The sequence below is a fragment of the Ctenopharyngodon idella genome, chromosome 21, assembly GCF_019924925.1.
Source record: "Ctenopharyngodon idella isolate HZGC_01 chromosome 21, HZGC01, whole genome shotgun sequence".
NCBI lineage: Eukaryota > Metazoa > Chordata > Actinopteri > Cypriniformes > Xenocyprididae > Ctenopharyngodon > Ctenopharyngodon idella.
Window position 1 is genome coordinate 20,659,895 of NC_067240.1, and position 17,101 is coordinate 20,676,995.

The 17,101-nt window shown below is 37.1% G+C and overlaps 1 protein-coding gene across 1 annotated transcript; it reads right to left on the reverse strand.

Annotated features, from left to right (window-relative positions):
• Window positions 1–468: 468 nt before the first annotated feature.
• Window positions 469–16,777, reverse strand: slc47a1 (solute carrier family 47 member 1). The gene is made up of 17 exons (XM_051876603.1): window positions 16,380–16,777; window positions 14,896–14,997; window positions 14,275–14,343; window positions 12,791–12,939; window positions 10,921–10,963; window positions 10,579–10,623; window positions 10,382–10,479; window positions 10,143–10,240; window positions 4,552–4,665; window positions 4,152–4,219; window positions 3,786–3,894; window positions 3,294–3,369; window positions 3,005–3,074; window positions 2,618–2,750; window positions 1,354–1,448; window positions 1,098–1,271; window positions 469–995 (listed from the first exon to the last, which is right to left on the reverse strand). The coding sequence occupies exons 1-17, from the start codon at window positions 16,548–16,550 to the stop codon at window positions 684–686; spliced, it is 1,926 nt and encodes a 641-aa protein (XP_051732563.1). The 5' UTR covers window positions 16,551–16,777; the 3' UTR covers window positions 469–683.
• Between the last annotated feature and the right edge of the window lie 324 nt (window positions 16,778–17,101).

Sequence of the window (17,101 nt, forward strand, 5' to 3'; positions counted from 1 at the left end):
GTGACATTCACAGGCGAATGTGCATTTAACAGTGTATCTGCATGGTTTAGAAGCTGTATTTTTTTGCACTCTTGTTAATAACCTTTTTTAATCAAAAAATTTGCAGTCGCTTTAAATGCTTACCTAAAAGAACTTTGGAAAGAAGGTTTTCAATAGTATATCACTTTGTGCTTTACTTTGATATGATAAATACATTAACAAGGAAAACTACAATCTTTTAATCTGCATCATATAACCAGATATATATATATACATAAAAAAAAAAATCTATAATGTAAAATCTGTTCACTAAGAAATGAAATAATATATACTGCACAATAAGTACTGCTCTTTTCAGTAGTCTTATTCAGCTGTATTTTGGCCTAGACAGCTGGGCTGGAGAATGTCCCAGAAAATTTGTAGAAGTCCATATTGTACATTCAGAGATGTGCTATTCTGCAAGCCTACAAGCTGGCAGAGATGTAATCAATTTCTTTCTTTCTCTCTCTCTCTCTCTCTCTCTCTCTCTCTCTCTCTCTCTCTTTCTCTCTCTCTCTCTCTCTCTCTCTTAAATAACACTGACAAATATCACTTTGCTGGTATTGGCTGATTTGCTTATGTCCTCCTTGTAGAGATTGGATGGATTGATCCAGTCGCGGTCCCAAATTTTTTTTTGAATTTGGTCCTTGTTAAGATGGATCAAGTTAGAGTGAGCTTGCTGTGGTGTTGAGGAAAGTGTTAGTTGTGTAAAAAATCTTTGAATCCATTGTTAGGTTGCTCTGATGTGGAATAAAATTTTCTGGAAGAGGACAAGCTACATGCACAGCGATTCCAGCTATCAGGATCAGGAGGGTGGTTAACAGTGTAAGTCCCCGTCTAAGCACAAGCTGGTTCGTAGAGAGCAAGACTTTAGGTTGGGCTTTTCCAGATTCGCTCTCCATTACTAGTTTACCTAGCTCCTGGGTACAAACTTGTACATAGCCGGCCACTTCAGAGCTATTACTTGTTAGCTGAGCCTAAATGAGCAAAAAATATATACATATAAATAGAAGTTATCACCACAGGGATTTGAGAATAGTTTCATATTTCAGGACAGACGTCAACAACATAGCAATTACTTTGTTTCCAGTTATGTCATCCCAAGGTTCAGGGATACTTGCTGAAGCTCCACCATCAGGCTTTTGCTCTGCGTCATCCTGCCCTTCAGAAACTAGTGTATTGAGGACTGACTGTCCTATCAATGACGCCTTTCGGACGCACACTATTGCATGTTTGCCTGCACGTTTCAGGGCCTAAGGAAGACATTATCAAATGCTTTCAACTGCCTTCCACAATGGCAGCTTGGCTTGATATGTTTGATTTGTCATGTCCTACCTGCTCTGTCACTTTCTTCCAGTTGAGCTTGAAGATGAGAGTGGTAAAGAAACAGGTTTGAATAATGACACATATCAAGAGGCCAAGCCACAGACCTGAATGAGTGGGAAAATAAAATGGGATGTGTTTCAGGCTTAGAACAGATAACAGAAAAACAAACACAATCTGAATTGTATTACATGGCTGGATTGAGGAGAAAACATGCTATATGACCAGAGACCTGAATCTACATTAAAGTGTTAGTTAACCCAAAAATAATAACAAATCTGTCATCAATTACTTAATTACCTAATAATTAAAAATATCTTAATTTGTGTTTCAAAGATGAATAAAAGTCTTATGGATTTGGAACGGCATGAGAGTGAGTAATTTATGACAGAATTTTTCTTTTTGAGTGAACTATCCCTTTTAAAGTTTAGATGCATTAAATTTATGTATGGAAATTAGTTTTATAGAAAAAACATAAATATAGCTATTGTTTTGATTAATTTATTATTATTATTATTATTATTATAAAATGTGTTTTATTTGGATGGCTAGATTGATATCCCCAGTGTATATTGAGTATTCAGAAGTTTTGAGGTTGGTAAGATTTTTTTTTTTTTTAAAGTCTCTTATTTGACCTAAAATACATTAAAACAATAATAATGTGAAATATTATTACAATTTAAAATAACTACTTTCTATTTTAATATATTGTAAAATGTAATTTATTCCGGTGACGGCAAAGCTGACTTTTCAGCACCATTACTCCAGTCTTCAGTGTCACATGTCACAGTGTCTCAAGAAACATTTGCTGAAATTAATAATATTAATGCTGTATTATTATCATCAAAATTGGGTTGTCACATATCTAAATGGAATTAAAGATGGATTATTGGCTTGACATCATTGAAAAATTAAATGTTGATATGTTTGGAGAATATGGATGAAAAGGTGGCAGAACCTGATTTCACCAAGTGCAGCAACCAGTCAACCAATCAACCAGATCAAATTAGATCCAATCAAATCAGATCTGAGGGACACGTTTACAGTTTCTGTCAAGTTTAGGCTTACAATCAGGGTTTGGTGCTTGTACATCAGTGTTATTAACCTATCATTTCCCTCTGGTTTTAGGGATAACTTATGGGTAGGGTTAGGTTTAGGGGTAGGGATATGGTTATGAATAAATTTTCAGACAGGAATGTTGTTCCAGGATCAACAAAATATGTTGACCGAGGAACGAGTCTAACTCTGCAAAATCAGGACATGCAAAAATGAGTACCAAGTATCCTGAGCTCAGCCAAAAACATCAGAGATATTCCCACTGGTAATCCAATGCAGTAGTAACAGATCAAGTTGGACAGTGCTGCTATCTTCTGCTTCCCAGCACCCAGAAGAATCCCTGAACACACACACTAAAACACAACACGTGTCTGTTGTACAGATATGAACCATAAAAATTTCCCAGTAATCAGTGAATTACGTCATTTCACAGAACCAGGTTTCATGGCATCACTAGAAATCCCTGGTAAGAGCATTTTAACTGATAAAGTCTAATTGTGACATTATCACTCATAGTAATCACACACAGAGATTTCAAAAGATAGCATAATGCCACCAATGATTCATTTGTGTTGCCTTCCTTTAAAAAAATACAATTCAAACTTACCACAAGAGCATCAAAAAACTGCAGGAAGATGAACAGGGTGAGATTTTCTGAGACAATCTTCACTATACTCCTGTTAGATTAAATCAAAAAGTGAGAACTGCAAAACAATAGAGGAAAAGCTTCACTCTAATCATTCTAATTAGCAGTCTTTTTATTTGTTCTCCTGATTTTTTTTATCTTTGCAGAAAATTAGATCTTGATATCACATAATATCACATGATAAATCCATAATAATCCTATCATAATCCAATACTTGTATATACAGAATGTTGTGAGTGAAAAAACATACTCATCAGTGGTAAAGATGTAGCCCACTACTGACTTTGAAGAACCTATCACGATTCCCTGTAAAATAGCCAAAACTCCTGCAATGCAAAGGTTTAAATTATATTTTCTTGTAGATACTTATTATATGTTCACCATGACATTTCAAATCAAACTTGACAGTTCTTTTTTTTTTTTTTAATTCATTTATTTAATGGAATATTGCAGAATTTATTATGATTTATCTGTGCACATCATTATTTTTTTACAATTCACATGGCCTTGTAATCTCCCTCCCCCTTTCAGACACATCTCTTCTCTTCTCTGATGATGTGTTTATTGGCAAGAAGGTGATTGACAAAATCATGTCCCACCCTAATTATTTTCGTGTTTAAAATGCTGTTTTACTCAAATATACCTCACAATAGGCAAGACTTTAAGTTATCGGGATACTTATTAGTTATACTTATTCAGCTTCATTTTAAGCACGATGTGGGTATTTCCATATTCTACTAACCTGAGATCATGAGAGTCACTTTACTGGTGATTAGGGCCCTGTTAGTGTCTCCAGCTCCCAGTGCATTTCCCACACGCACACAAGCGGCTGCATGCACACCTAATGGAAACTAAGCAGGAAATACATTTTTTAAAACATGCAAATATTCGCACTAATTCAATTTAACAATAAATAAATGAATACATTAAAAGGCAAATGTATTGAAAACAACACATGCATTGCAAATAATTAATCAATCAATCAATCAATCAATTAATTATTTGTAATGCATGTGTTGCTTTCAATACATTTGCCTTTTGGCAGTAATGTCTAAAATGATCTAAAATGAAAGTATTGTGAGCTTAATGTTACACAACACTGTCTTACCATGTAAGTAATGGTCCCCACCTCCAGCAGCACATGTTGAGCAGCAAGATCCACCTCCCCCAGCATTCCTGCCAATCATCAGGGGAAAAATAAGAAGAGGGATGGATGCTATGTAATTATGTGTGAAATGAGTGTGTGTTTTTCTCTGATTGTGGCATTGCACAACTGAAACGTAGTTAGGCCATTTGAGATGATTAGTAAGCCATCAAACAATTGTGTGCTGCACTTCCACCTGGGATCTTGCATCAGTGCTATAACAAAATTTTACATGATTGCAGTGCCACTTTAGATTGAAGATCAATAGGAATATTTTTTGTTATTTGATTCATAATGGCAACTACTCATTCAATTGAATCAGAAAAGCAAGACAATACTCAAACCCCCTCAAACACCTACATACCTGCAAGGAAACCTCCGATCTCATAGACCCACCACTCAAAACAGAGCATAAGAGTGCTGGGAATGGCCAGTTTCATGTAGGATCCCCACTCCTGCAGTGATGCACTAGACCAGCCTGTAGGGGGCGACAGAGACAAACACATACGCATGCAATCACTGCAGTCATGTGGGTAAACAGAAAACATCTCTTGTAATTACTGACTAGCTATGCAAAATAATTGTGTTTGGTATTTTGTGTTTTTTCATGTATGTGGAGAAACTTGTCAAAATTCGACAAAGCCTATCCACCTTATTTTGCAATGTAGAAGCCAGCTATTTCCTGTGAGTTTGTGTGAGGCTTCCAACTTAGATAAATAACTATAGGTAATAGGTAAATTCACTATAGGTAAAAAAAAAAAAAAAACTATTTGCGCTACAAAGAGTTTTTGTACTGCTAAAATGACTGGAAGCAGCTGACACATTCAAGTTACAAATGGCCACACTCTTAAAAAGGGACCTATTGTGCTTTTTTATATTTTCAGCTTTCTTTAGTGTGAAATGTTGCTGTTGGAGCATGAACGACATCTGTAAAGTTACAAAGCACAAAGTCACTCCAAAGGGATGTTAGTACTAAACTCCCTGAAACACCTTGATTGGAGTTTTCTTGCAGGAACGTACAAGTCACAATATTCATCATTTAAATATTTCCTTCCCAAGGTATATGGAAAAAAAACATTTGGGAAAACAGCCTCACAAAGGAATAAATTATTTTATTTCACTGGGAAAATGCCAACTGGTGTCTATAAGGAGTAGCATTTCACACCTTCCAGTGCTGGAAGTCAATGCCAAAAAGAACTGATTGTTCGATTCTGAGGCACTGGCAATTGAGAGTCCTTTGAACCTTTGGTGACGATTTCACTCAGGGAAATCGACTCCACTGAAGGGCCTCACATGCCTGGGCATGGTATGCATCAAAATGTGCCCATTAACAGCTAGGTGTGGGGAAGTGTGATTCATCTCAATAACAATTTTGTTCATCAAAAAGACAGATTTGTTCACTGATTTATTTGTTGACTGTTTTTTGTAGTGTACATCATTACACCAGTAGATGGCGACAAGCTTGTGGTAATTGTACGGGAGCATTACAATACAACTAATTAATTTGTTGCAAGTCATTCACGGCTGAAACATCATGATCAACGTGACTCGTATCGTTTAAACAATAGGTAAATCAAGTTAAAAGAACAATAAAATGCAATAAAAGAGATAACGACAAAGTTTATTCCATGTCGAACTGGCGGGAAACTTCTGCCTCAACTGTCAGAGGTTTAGACTTCTCGAAGAAAAGTCTTTCTGTCTGTCTGTCATGATGTAAACTATACTTTATATCACACTTAAGATCTCACGTCACCTCCCCCTTTTTCTTCAGAATCAAGAATTACTGTAAGGGCCGTTCACATCAAGGATGATAGCTATCATGGTAGTAAAACAGTTGAGCTCGAAAGTTTACATACCCCTTGGAGAATCTGCAAAAATGTTTATCGTTTTAACAAAATAAGAAGGATCATAAAAATATCATGTTTTTTTTTCAGTACTGTCCTGAATAAGCTATTTCACACAACAGATGTTTAAGTCCACAAGACAAAAAAAATTGCTGAATTTATAAAAATGACCCAGTTCGAAAGTATACATACCCTTGATTCTTAATGCTGTGTGTGGTTACCTGGATGTTTTGTGATGGTTGTTCATGAGTCCCTTGTCTGTCCTGAGCAGTTAAACTGAGCTCTGTTCTTCGGAAAAATCCTTCAGGTCCTGCAGTTTCTTTGATTTTCCAGCATCTTTTGCATATTTGAACCCTTTCCAGCAGTGACTGTATGATTTTGAGGTCCATCTTTTCACACTGAGGACAATTGAGGGACTCAAACACAACTATTAAAAAAGGTTCAAACATTCACTGATGCTCTAGAAGGAAACATGGTGCATTAAGAGCCGGGGATGTAAACTTTTTGAATTGGATGAACAGGATAAATAGAAACTAAAAATAAAACAAAATAAGAAAAACTTGCACATCTTCTTGTTCAAAAGTTTTCACCCTCTTAATTTATTGTGTTTCCTTCTGAAGCATCAGTGAATGTTTGCTTTTGTAATAGTTTTGTTTGAGTCTCTCAGTTGTCCTCAGTGTGAAAAGATGGATCTCAAAATCATACAGTCATTGTTGGAAAGAGTTCGAATATGCAGAAGATGCTGGAAAACCAAAGAATTTGCAGAACCTGGAGGATTTTTATGAAGAACATGGTCAGTTTAACTGCTCAAACAAGGGACTGCAGAACAACCACCACAAAAACAAACAATAAGTCATGGATCAATCAGGTTACAACACACAGTATTAAAAATCAATATGTAAACTTTTGAACTGGGTCATTTACAAACCCGATTCCAAAAAAGTTGGGACACTGTACAAATTGTGAATAAAAAAGGAATGCAATGATGTGGAAGTTTCAAATTTCAATATTTTATTCAGAATACAACATAGATGACATATCAAATGTTTAAACTGAGAAAATGTATCATTTTAAGGGAAAAATAAGTTGATTTTAAATTTCATGGCATCAACACATCTCAAAAAAGTTGGGACAAGGCCATGTTTACCACTGTGTGGCATCCCCTCTTCTTTTTATAACAGTCTGCAAACATCTGGGGACTGAGGAGACAAGTTGCTCAAGTTTAGGAATAGGAATGTTGTCCCATTATTGTCTAATACAGGCTTCTAGTTGCTCAACTGTCTTAGGTCTTCTTTGTCGCATCTTCCTCTTTATGATGCGCCAAATGTTTTCTATGGGTGAAAGATCTGGACTGCAGGCTGGCCATTTCAGTACCCGGATCCTTCTTCTACACAGCCATGACATTGTAATTGATGCAGTATGTGGCATTGTCATATTGGAAAATGCAAGGTCTTCCCTGAAAGAGACGACGTCTGGATGGGAGCATATGTTGTTCTAGAACTTGGATATACCTTTCAGCATTGATGGTGCCTTTCCAGATGTGTAAGCTGCCCATGCCACACGCAGTCATGCAACCCCATACCATCAGAGATACAGACTTTTGAACTGAGCGCTGATAACAACTTGGGTTGTCCTTGTCCTCTTTAGTCCGGATGACATGGCGTCCCAGTTTTCCAAAAAGAACTTCAAATTTTGATTCGTCTGACCACAGAACAGTTTTCCACAGTCCATTTTAAATGAGCCTTGGCCCAGAGAAAACACCTGCGCTTCTGGATCATTTTTAGATATGGCTTCTTTTTTGACCTATAGAGTTTTAGCCGGCACAGCGAATGGCACGGTGGATTGTGTTCACCGACAATGTTTTCTGGAAGTATTCCTGAGCCCATGTTGTGATTTCCATTACAGTAGCATTCCTGTATGTGATGCAGTGCCGTCTAATGGCCCGAAAATCACGGGCATCCAGTATGATTTTCCGGCCTTGACCCTTATGCACAGAGATTGTTCCAGAATCTCTGAATCTTTGGATGATATTATGCACTGTAGATGATGATAACTTCAAATTCTTTGCAATTTTTCTCTGAGAAACTCCTTTCTGATATCGCTCCACTATTTTTCACCGCAGCATTGGGGGAATTGGTGATCCTCTGCCCATCTTGATTTCTGAGAGATACTGCCACTCTGAGAGGCCCTTTTTATACCCAATCATGTTGCCAATTGACCTAATAAGTTGCAAATTGGTCCTCCAGCTGTTCCTTATATGTACATTTAACTTTTCCGGCCTCTTATTGCTACCTGTCCCAACTTTTTTGGAATGTGTAGCTCTCATGAAATCCAAAATGAGCCAATATTTGGCATGACATTTCAAAATGTCTCACTTTCAACATTTGATATGTTATCTATATTCTATTGTGAATAAAATATAAGTTTATGAGATTTGTAAGTTATTGCATTCCTTTTTTATTCACAATTTGTACAGTGTCCCAACTTTTTTTGAATCGGGTTTGTATAAATTCAGCTATTTTTGTCTTGTGGACTTAATGTAAACATCTGTTATGTGAAATAGCTTATTCAGGACAGTACTAAATAAAAATTACCATGCAATTTTTACGATCCTTCTTATTTTGTTAAAACAATTAACATTTTTGCAGATTCTGCAAGGGGTATGTAAGCTTTCGAGCTCAACTGTAACTATAAAGTTTAATTCTTGATTGTGAGAATAGGTAAATTCACACCACAAATATAACAAAAATGACAAAGGAATGATATTGTTGGAATCACTTTCTAATTTTTACATCTGAGCTGATGAATGATAAAAACACTGCATTTCAATCAGAATCGACTTTAAAGGGTTAGTTCACCCAAAAATGAAAATAATGTAATTTATTACACTCCCTCATGCCGTTCCACACCCGTAAGACCTTCGGTAAACTTCGGAACACAAATTAAGATATTTTTGTTGAAATCCGATGGCTTAGAGAGGCCTGCATAGCCAGCAATGACATTTCCTCTCTCAAGATCCATTAATGTACTAAAAACATATTTACATCTGTTTACGTGAGTACAGTGGTTCAATATTAATATTACAAAGCGACGAGAATATTTTTAGTGTGCCAAAAAAACAAAACAACGGAGCGTTATGAATCAGCGTGTCGAATCAGCGGTTCAGAGCGCCAAAGTCACGTGATTTCAGCAGTTTGGCGGTTTTACACGCGATCCGAATCATGATTCGACACGCTGATTCATAACGCTCCGAAGCTTCATGAAGCAGTGTTTTGAAATCGGCCATCACTATGTAAGTCGTTATTTTGTTTTTTTGGCACACCAAAAATATTCTCGTCGCTTTATAATATTAATATTGAACCACTGTACTCACGTGAAATGATTTACATATGTTTTTAGTACATTAATGGATCTTGAGAGAGGAAATGTCATTGCTGGCTATGCAGGACTCACTGAGCCATCGGATTTCAACAGAAATATCTTAATTTGTGTTCCAAAGATGAACGAAGGTCTTACGGGTGTGGAACGGCATGAGGGTGAGTAATAAATGACATTATTTTCATTTTTGGGTGAACTAACCCTTTAAAGTCACCATGAAATCAAACTGGACAATTCTTGTTTGTTTTAAAATTAATGTGCCCTCAAAATCTTTATTCACATTCTCTTCTCTGATGATGTGTCTGAATTTTATACCGACTTTAAAGAGAGCGAGTGTGGACACATATAGATTTCATTATAGTTATCTTTATACTTATCGTTCTTGGCGTGAATGGCCAAGCGACTTGGAGTCGATTCTAGAATTACCGCTACTACAGGTCTTATTGTTTCCAAATATATCCAGTGGCACATCACTGTCGGCACTTCCATTGGTAGTCGCCACATACGCTGCTGCTCATTTGCATACATTGAAACTCTGCATTGCTAACCATCTCTCCTGCTCACTGTCATTAAAAAAGAATAAATTTGTCACAGCAAATCACTGTCGGATGTGAACACCCCTTTAGGGAGTTAATAATTATAGATGAATTAATGTAATCATTTTAGAAGTCGCTGACCCCATAATGGCATAAAAGAGTGTCTCTGTGTGTGTGTCTTTCCCTATATTCCTCACCACCCCATGTCTTCACATGCAGCTTTTTCCAGCGTATGTAAGCAAACAGCAGGAGGCAGATGGAGATCTGTGAGAAACTGTTGGCTGCAGCAGAGCCCCTGCAGAGACAGAGACACACACACACACACACACACACACACACACACGCTTATCCTAAATATAATTTATCCTAGCTCTTCAGATTTAGAGTATATTTATTGTTGTGTATTATTATTAAAACTAGTATTAATCATACATACATCACTCCCAGCTTCATTGAGTGAAGTAGGACGTAGTTTGTTGCTACATTTAAAATGTTGGCAGCAACTGCTGTGTACATCTGGGGCAGGATGATGCCCTGAAACATGACAATACATTATCTCTTCAGTTTTCATCTCTTTTGCTCATATATACATGTTGTCCAATGCAACATCTTGAGCTGAGTGAGAGGTTGTACCTGGTTTTGCAGATAAGACACCTGCAGTTGGTGCAGAAACATGGCCTAGGAAATTAAAGGATGGACAGAAAAAGTTACCTGTGCTGTCAGCAGAAGGAAAGCTTATGACAATGACTGTATGCATGTGGTTACACCCTTTAAATATTACATGTGTTGAACATAACAGACAGTTTGACAGGAAACACTCTGGCCATAGACCAATAAAGTGTCCTGAAGAGTGAGCAGCACAATTTGGAGAAAGCGCCAGGAAACATTTGAACTTATACTCTAGAAAACAAGGCCAGCACAGAGATGAAAGCACAACCACTGAATGTTTTTGTAAAAACATGTTGTTATACTTACAGGGACAGCAGGGAGGAAAGCCATAACATACAGCTGTGCAATCCTGAAATAGGGATGAATAATGGAGCTTTGAGGATAGAACAGTATGATACCAAAAAACAGAATAATTGACACTTTCCATAAATAGTTACAATTTGGTGTCCTATTATGTTTTTTTAAGCTGTAGAGGCACAAATCGAATGAACTTTTTTTGTGTGTGAGAACAATCAGATTTCTCTTGCTAAAAGGAAGTAACTTCAGCATACTTTTTTTTTTTTTAAAAGAGTACTTATTATGGAAATAATATACTTTAATATTCTTAGGTGCAAACTGAATGTAATGGACACTTAATTGCATGTTAATTGCAATTAAATGAAAATGTATCATAGTTTAAATTTATATTAAATGCACTTAGCTGAACTTTAGAGTTGAGCATTTTTGACACAGGTAGGTGGGATTTAAATATATCTTTATATGCAATTTCATAATTCTGTTATCTCTGAAATATGGTTAAAGTGTTCTGCTAAATGTACTGACAAGCATTTCTGGTAAACTAAAATATACCTTAATATAATATCTATTGAAACTGGTATGGCATGTATTTAATAAATTACACATTGGAAATAAAGTTGCAGTTTATTATTAAAAATTAAAAATATAAACTTTGAAAGTAATATTGAATAACACACTATAAAAATTATAATCAAGTACTTTACATATGCTTTAGTATGTTAGTCAACACATCAAAATAAGTGATTATTTAAAGATTAATAAAACAATGTTAAAATGTACTTTAAGTAAAATATGTAATTTGACAATATTACAAAGTGCACTGTTTAAAAGTGTACATACGTATGTGTGTTAAAACTGTTTGAAGAACAGTTATGAAAGTGTACTCTTTTTAAGCACACATAAGTGGCCTGTTATTTCATTAATATACTATATTATCTTAAGTTTAGTTCCTGTTTTCTTTAGTTTCCATAGTGATAGATTAAGGTTTCCATGATTTTTAATTTCACCTTCACTTGTAGGCCTATATTCTTTAAGTGCTTGTTACCTATTGTATTTATAGCCCTTTGATTCCATAGTTTGTTGGTTATTTTGCTAGTATGCTTAGCTGTTTCGTTGTGGTTGTTTTTCTCTATATATTTTCCTGAGTTCCAATTTGTTTTGTTTTCAATTCTCCTGCAAGTCTACATTCAATACAATTAATTGAATTTTTTTGGCATGTTAGATAAACTATCATCTAACTTGAAATTCATTTAGATTTACATTTAGGTTTACATGCACAGCTCTTACTAGCTTGCCTCCATTACACTCACCCCCTAAACCTCACTTCCATCCAGGTCATGGCACCAAATATAACCAGTCCTACTTGACCTGCTCCGAGCGGGATTGGAAACCGCATCTCTAGCATGGGAGGCGGGCGCGTTAACAAGGACGCTAAAGACTGTAGTCTCTAACCGCAGTTGCCAGTGCGCCTCTTGAGGCCAGGGGAGAGAGTTTTACATGCACAGCTCTTACTAGCTCTTACTAGATAGAAGAGTGAGAGGATGAGTTTTTTTGTTTGTTTGTTTGTTTGTTTGTTTGTTTGTTTGTTTTAATCAAACAATTTCTTTAATCAAATAACTTTATCTCCCTCTTGTAACAACATCTCTGACTTGTTTACTGGCGCAAAAGCAGGAAAACGAGTCTCTCACATGAAAATTATTTATACATGTCTGATTTTTTAAGAATGGAAACTGCTTATTCTGTTCTTTTAGCACATTTTTTTGCTTTCCCTGCAGCACGTACAGTATGGTCTCCTATCTACATGGGAAAAATATTTTACATCAGAAACAATTACCCTACTAAAAGTTCTGATCCAATAATCTGACTGGATTAGTCTAACCTGGCCACCTCTGGCTCTTGCTTCAGGGTGAGGAGTATTGATTCAGCGTTGATGAGCATGGCCCAGCATGGCAGGCAGAAGAGTAAAAGGATGAGTATGCTTCTCTGGAGAATTTCCCCCACACGCTTAAGGTTCTTACTGCCAAATGTCTGAACATGGACAACAGATCATTAGTACATAATATAGAGGAACTTATTGTCAAAAACTTTAGCCTTGCACAGTATAGTATTTCAATCATGACAAGTTTTAGCATGTTAATGAATATATATATAGTCTTGGTGGACTAAATCTGCTTGGCTGCTGCTGTTGATAATGGCTGTTTCTGCTGAAGAGAATGTATGTACTTGCTATACCCATAGAAAAACATATATGCTGCTTCTGCAAGAATCCCGTAGCAGATCTAGGCAGGTCGAGCCAGGGGAGGTGGAGGGTTTCAGAGGAACTCTGATAGCGCAGTGCAGGAATAGCCTACAGTGAACACTGAACCAGACTATTTAAATGTTGAGCAAGCATGTAAAGGACCTATCTAGAATTGTCAAAAGTACCGGCTTCGGTACCAGTCGGTACTGAAATTTTTAAAATGTGACGCTTTGAGAGCTGTTGAGCGGATTCGTAAACACCTCTGATTGGCCATTGTGTTGACGCGCTCATTGGATATGTCTGTGATTGGCTACAATGATCAACGCATGGGAGCATTTGAAAGCACATGGAACTGTTTGAATTTGAAAGTGTTTTAAAAGTGGGAGCGGGAGTGTTTGAAAGCAGGCGTCTATCAGCGGACTGGTTAGCAGACCGCAATAGACGCCTGCTTTCGAATGCTCGAATGTGTATCTGTGTAAGTGCTAAGTGAAGAGCGTCACTGATGACTATTTACAACGTTTTTGAAGTGTTGATCATTGAAGCCAATTACAGACATATCTGATGATCCGTGAACACAATGGCCAAGAGGCATTTACGAATCCGCTCAACAGCGCTCAACGTGTCACATTTTTTAAATTTCAGTACCGATATGGTACCAAAGTCAATACTTTTGTCAACTCTAGACCTATCAGCTATGCCATCTAGTGTTTCATGACTGAACTAGATATTAATGCAGTTTTGATAGAAAATCATTTCATATTTAAAATATAAAAGGAATATTCTTTGTATAACAATAACATGGACATAGGATCATGATAATGGTTAAACAATGGTATGTAATGATATTACCATAGCAGATCCAAGGTACTATCAAATTACTTTATATAAGAGTTAAGTTAGTTGATGTTGATTGAGTTATTTTTCATGCTGGTTGAGATATATTTTTTTGTAACAGTGGGAGATATTAATAAATCTCTCACTGCACAATCTGCCAGTGACAGAAATACAACCATTATACTGTGTGTCCAGCTAAAACCGGGTTTGATGTTATTATACAAACACAACAATGGTTTATTGAGCTAGTTGGCAAGACAACATACATAATTACTGTGAGTTAAGATTACCTGAGAGACGAGTGTGTCACATGCGAGGGCCAGACCGCATCCAGTAGCAGTTGTCGTCACATTAATAGTCTGAGGGAGACAAATTCTGCTTTAGCAGTGCAATCACTGAACGCAGTCTCCTTATCTCTCACAGCTTCCTTCTTGGAGATACAGCCATTGGATTTTCGATTGGATCAACTTCCAGAGTAAATAGGAAATACTCTTGGTATCCAAAAAAAACGATATGACAAGATACTGAGACTTTAGGTTTTTCAGTGAAATGTATGAGGGTTATTAATGTCAGAAGGAATTCATTACTTTTAATATATTAATTTTATATATATATATATATATATATATACAGAGAGATGTAATAATTGAACAAAATTTATTAAATCTAAGTAGACTTTAGCTTGTGGCTGGGGCATATATTTTTGTACCTAACTTACCTCTAAAGGGTGCATTTAGTACCTTTAGGTACGCTTAAGGTAGTAATATGCAACCCTTAGGGACAGATAAAGTACAAAAGTGTACCTTTGAAGGCACAGTCCCAGTGGCAAGCTGTTGTAACCCTAAAGGTACATTTCTCTCTCTTTTTTCTTCTTCTTTTTTTTTGACAGCATTAGACAATGGATGCATTACCGCAGAGGCCAGGGCATATCCAGCCAATTCAGCATTTCCTAGGTGACCACAGAATATTGTGATGACGAATGGCAGCAAAAAGTTTAAGATCCTGGAGATGAGCTGCCGAAAAAGAAAATCAACAGGGAACATGAGCATACAAATAAACCACACAGAAATCAATTCAGTCTGCAGCCCATGTAAGAATGCTGGACTATTTGAACTCCAGATTACGTCCAGCAAAAGAACTTTACAGAAAATAATGATGTTTATGTTTATAATACCTTAATATCTTCATATCTCATAGTCACATTCATAATTTAGAGATAGGTGATAATATATTTTACATAGTCATATATATCTGGTGACTCTTGAGGCCATTTGAGTATAGTGAACTCACTGTCATGTTCAAGAAACCAGTTTGAGATGATTTGAGCTTTAAAGGGATGGACATACTCAGGTGGCGTTTATAATCAATTGGTATAAGGGGCCCAAAAAGTCCAGAGAAAATATCCCAAACACCATTAAACTACCAAAAATGGTTGATACAAGGCAATGCCTTTATGTTGTTTATGCCAAATTCTGACACTACCATCTGAAAGTCAGGCAATGTTCTATCTTCTGTTGTCCAATTTTGGTGAGCCTGTGTGAATTGTAGCCTCAGTTTCCTGTTCTTAGCTGACAGGAGTGGCACCCAGTGTGGTCTTTTGCTGCTGTAGCCCATCTGCTTCAAGGTTTGACGTGTTGTGCATTCAGAGATGCTCTTCTGCAGACCTCAGTTGTAATGAGTGGCTATTTGAGTTACTGTTGCCCCAGTCTGGCCATTCTACTCTGACCTCTGGCATCAAGGCATTTTTGCCCACAGAACTGCCACTCACTGGATATTTTCTCTTTTTCGGACCATTATCTGTAAATCCTAGAGATGGTTGTGTATGAAAATCCCTGTAGATCAGCAGTTTCTGAAATACTCAGAACAGTCCGTCTGGCATCAACAACCATGCCAAATGTTCAAAGTCAGTTAAATCACCTTTCTGATGCTCAGTTTGAACTTCAACAGATCTTGCATTGAGTTGCTGCCATGTGATTGGCTAGTTAGATATTTGTGTTAATAAGCAGTTGAACAGGTGAACCAGTGAGTGTATATATGAAATTTTAAATATATTTTTGTATTTGCTTTAAAAGTGGTACCATTGCTCCTGCATCAAGACATTTTTTTCAATCCACAAATGCCTAACCAAGATAAATTTCCAATATAGAAGGAATTCACAGAAATTCCATGTGACAGTCAGATAATCACTAGTTCATGACTATAAAACAGGTGCCATCGTTCACATCATCATCAATCTTAAAATTACTAACTCCCAGACTGTAACTTAAGTTTCAGCCATGTGTCAAAAAATGTGTCATGTACCCCTAGATCCAGTCTCCGGTGGCAAAGCTCCTGTCTTTAAAGTTTAAAATGAACTGCAGCGCTGAGAGAGTATTGGAACAGAGAAAGGACTCACCAGGGGCCCAGTTAGGCGCAGGACATGGTAGAGCTCCTCTCTGTAGGCCAGTGGAACCCAGCGACGCACACAGCTGCAGCGGAACAGTTTAGAACTAGGTGCTGTTTCCTCGGTGATTTGTTCATTGCTTACCAGGGGGCCACAAGCCTCAGGCATCCCAGCCTTATCCATTCAGCCGTTGAGTGCAAGAAAATAAGAGAAGAGGGTGAAGAGAGAGCAAGACAGAGAGAATAATAGGAGAAATATAGGAATGAGAGCGCTTCTCTCCAGCAGTGATTTGTCCCAAAATGTTGTTATCAGTCCATGGATGCAGAAACAATCGAATCAAATTATGCTGGGACACTGATAAGTAACCTGCTGCCTTCAGCCACAGCGTGAGCCTAAAAGAGGCAGGTCACAAGCAATCTCTTTATAATTCCCTGTATGGAGTACAGCAGCTCTGAGGGGGGCTGTAAGGGGAGGGTTAGCCTTTCGTACTTCTTAAACGAAGTGGTAATCTTATCAGGAATGCCTGTGTAAGTAACAGATTGCTGCTCCTTTAAGGAACACATGCTAGAGCGCTCGCTTTCTAAGTTGTTAATTTTATTATAGTAGCATAATGAGCAGGAAAAGCTTTGCTTTGGGATACAGGATCTTGGGACACAGGCCTTTAACCTCCAAATTGACTTATTTTACCACATCTACACTGTTTAGGCAGGGTTATGTTTGAATCTCACAAGGAT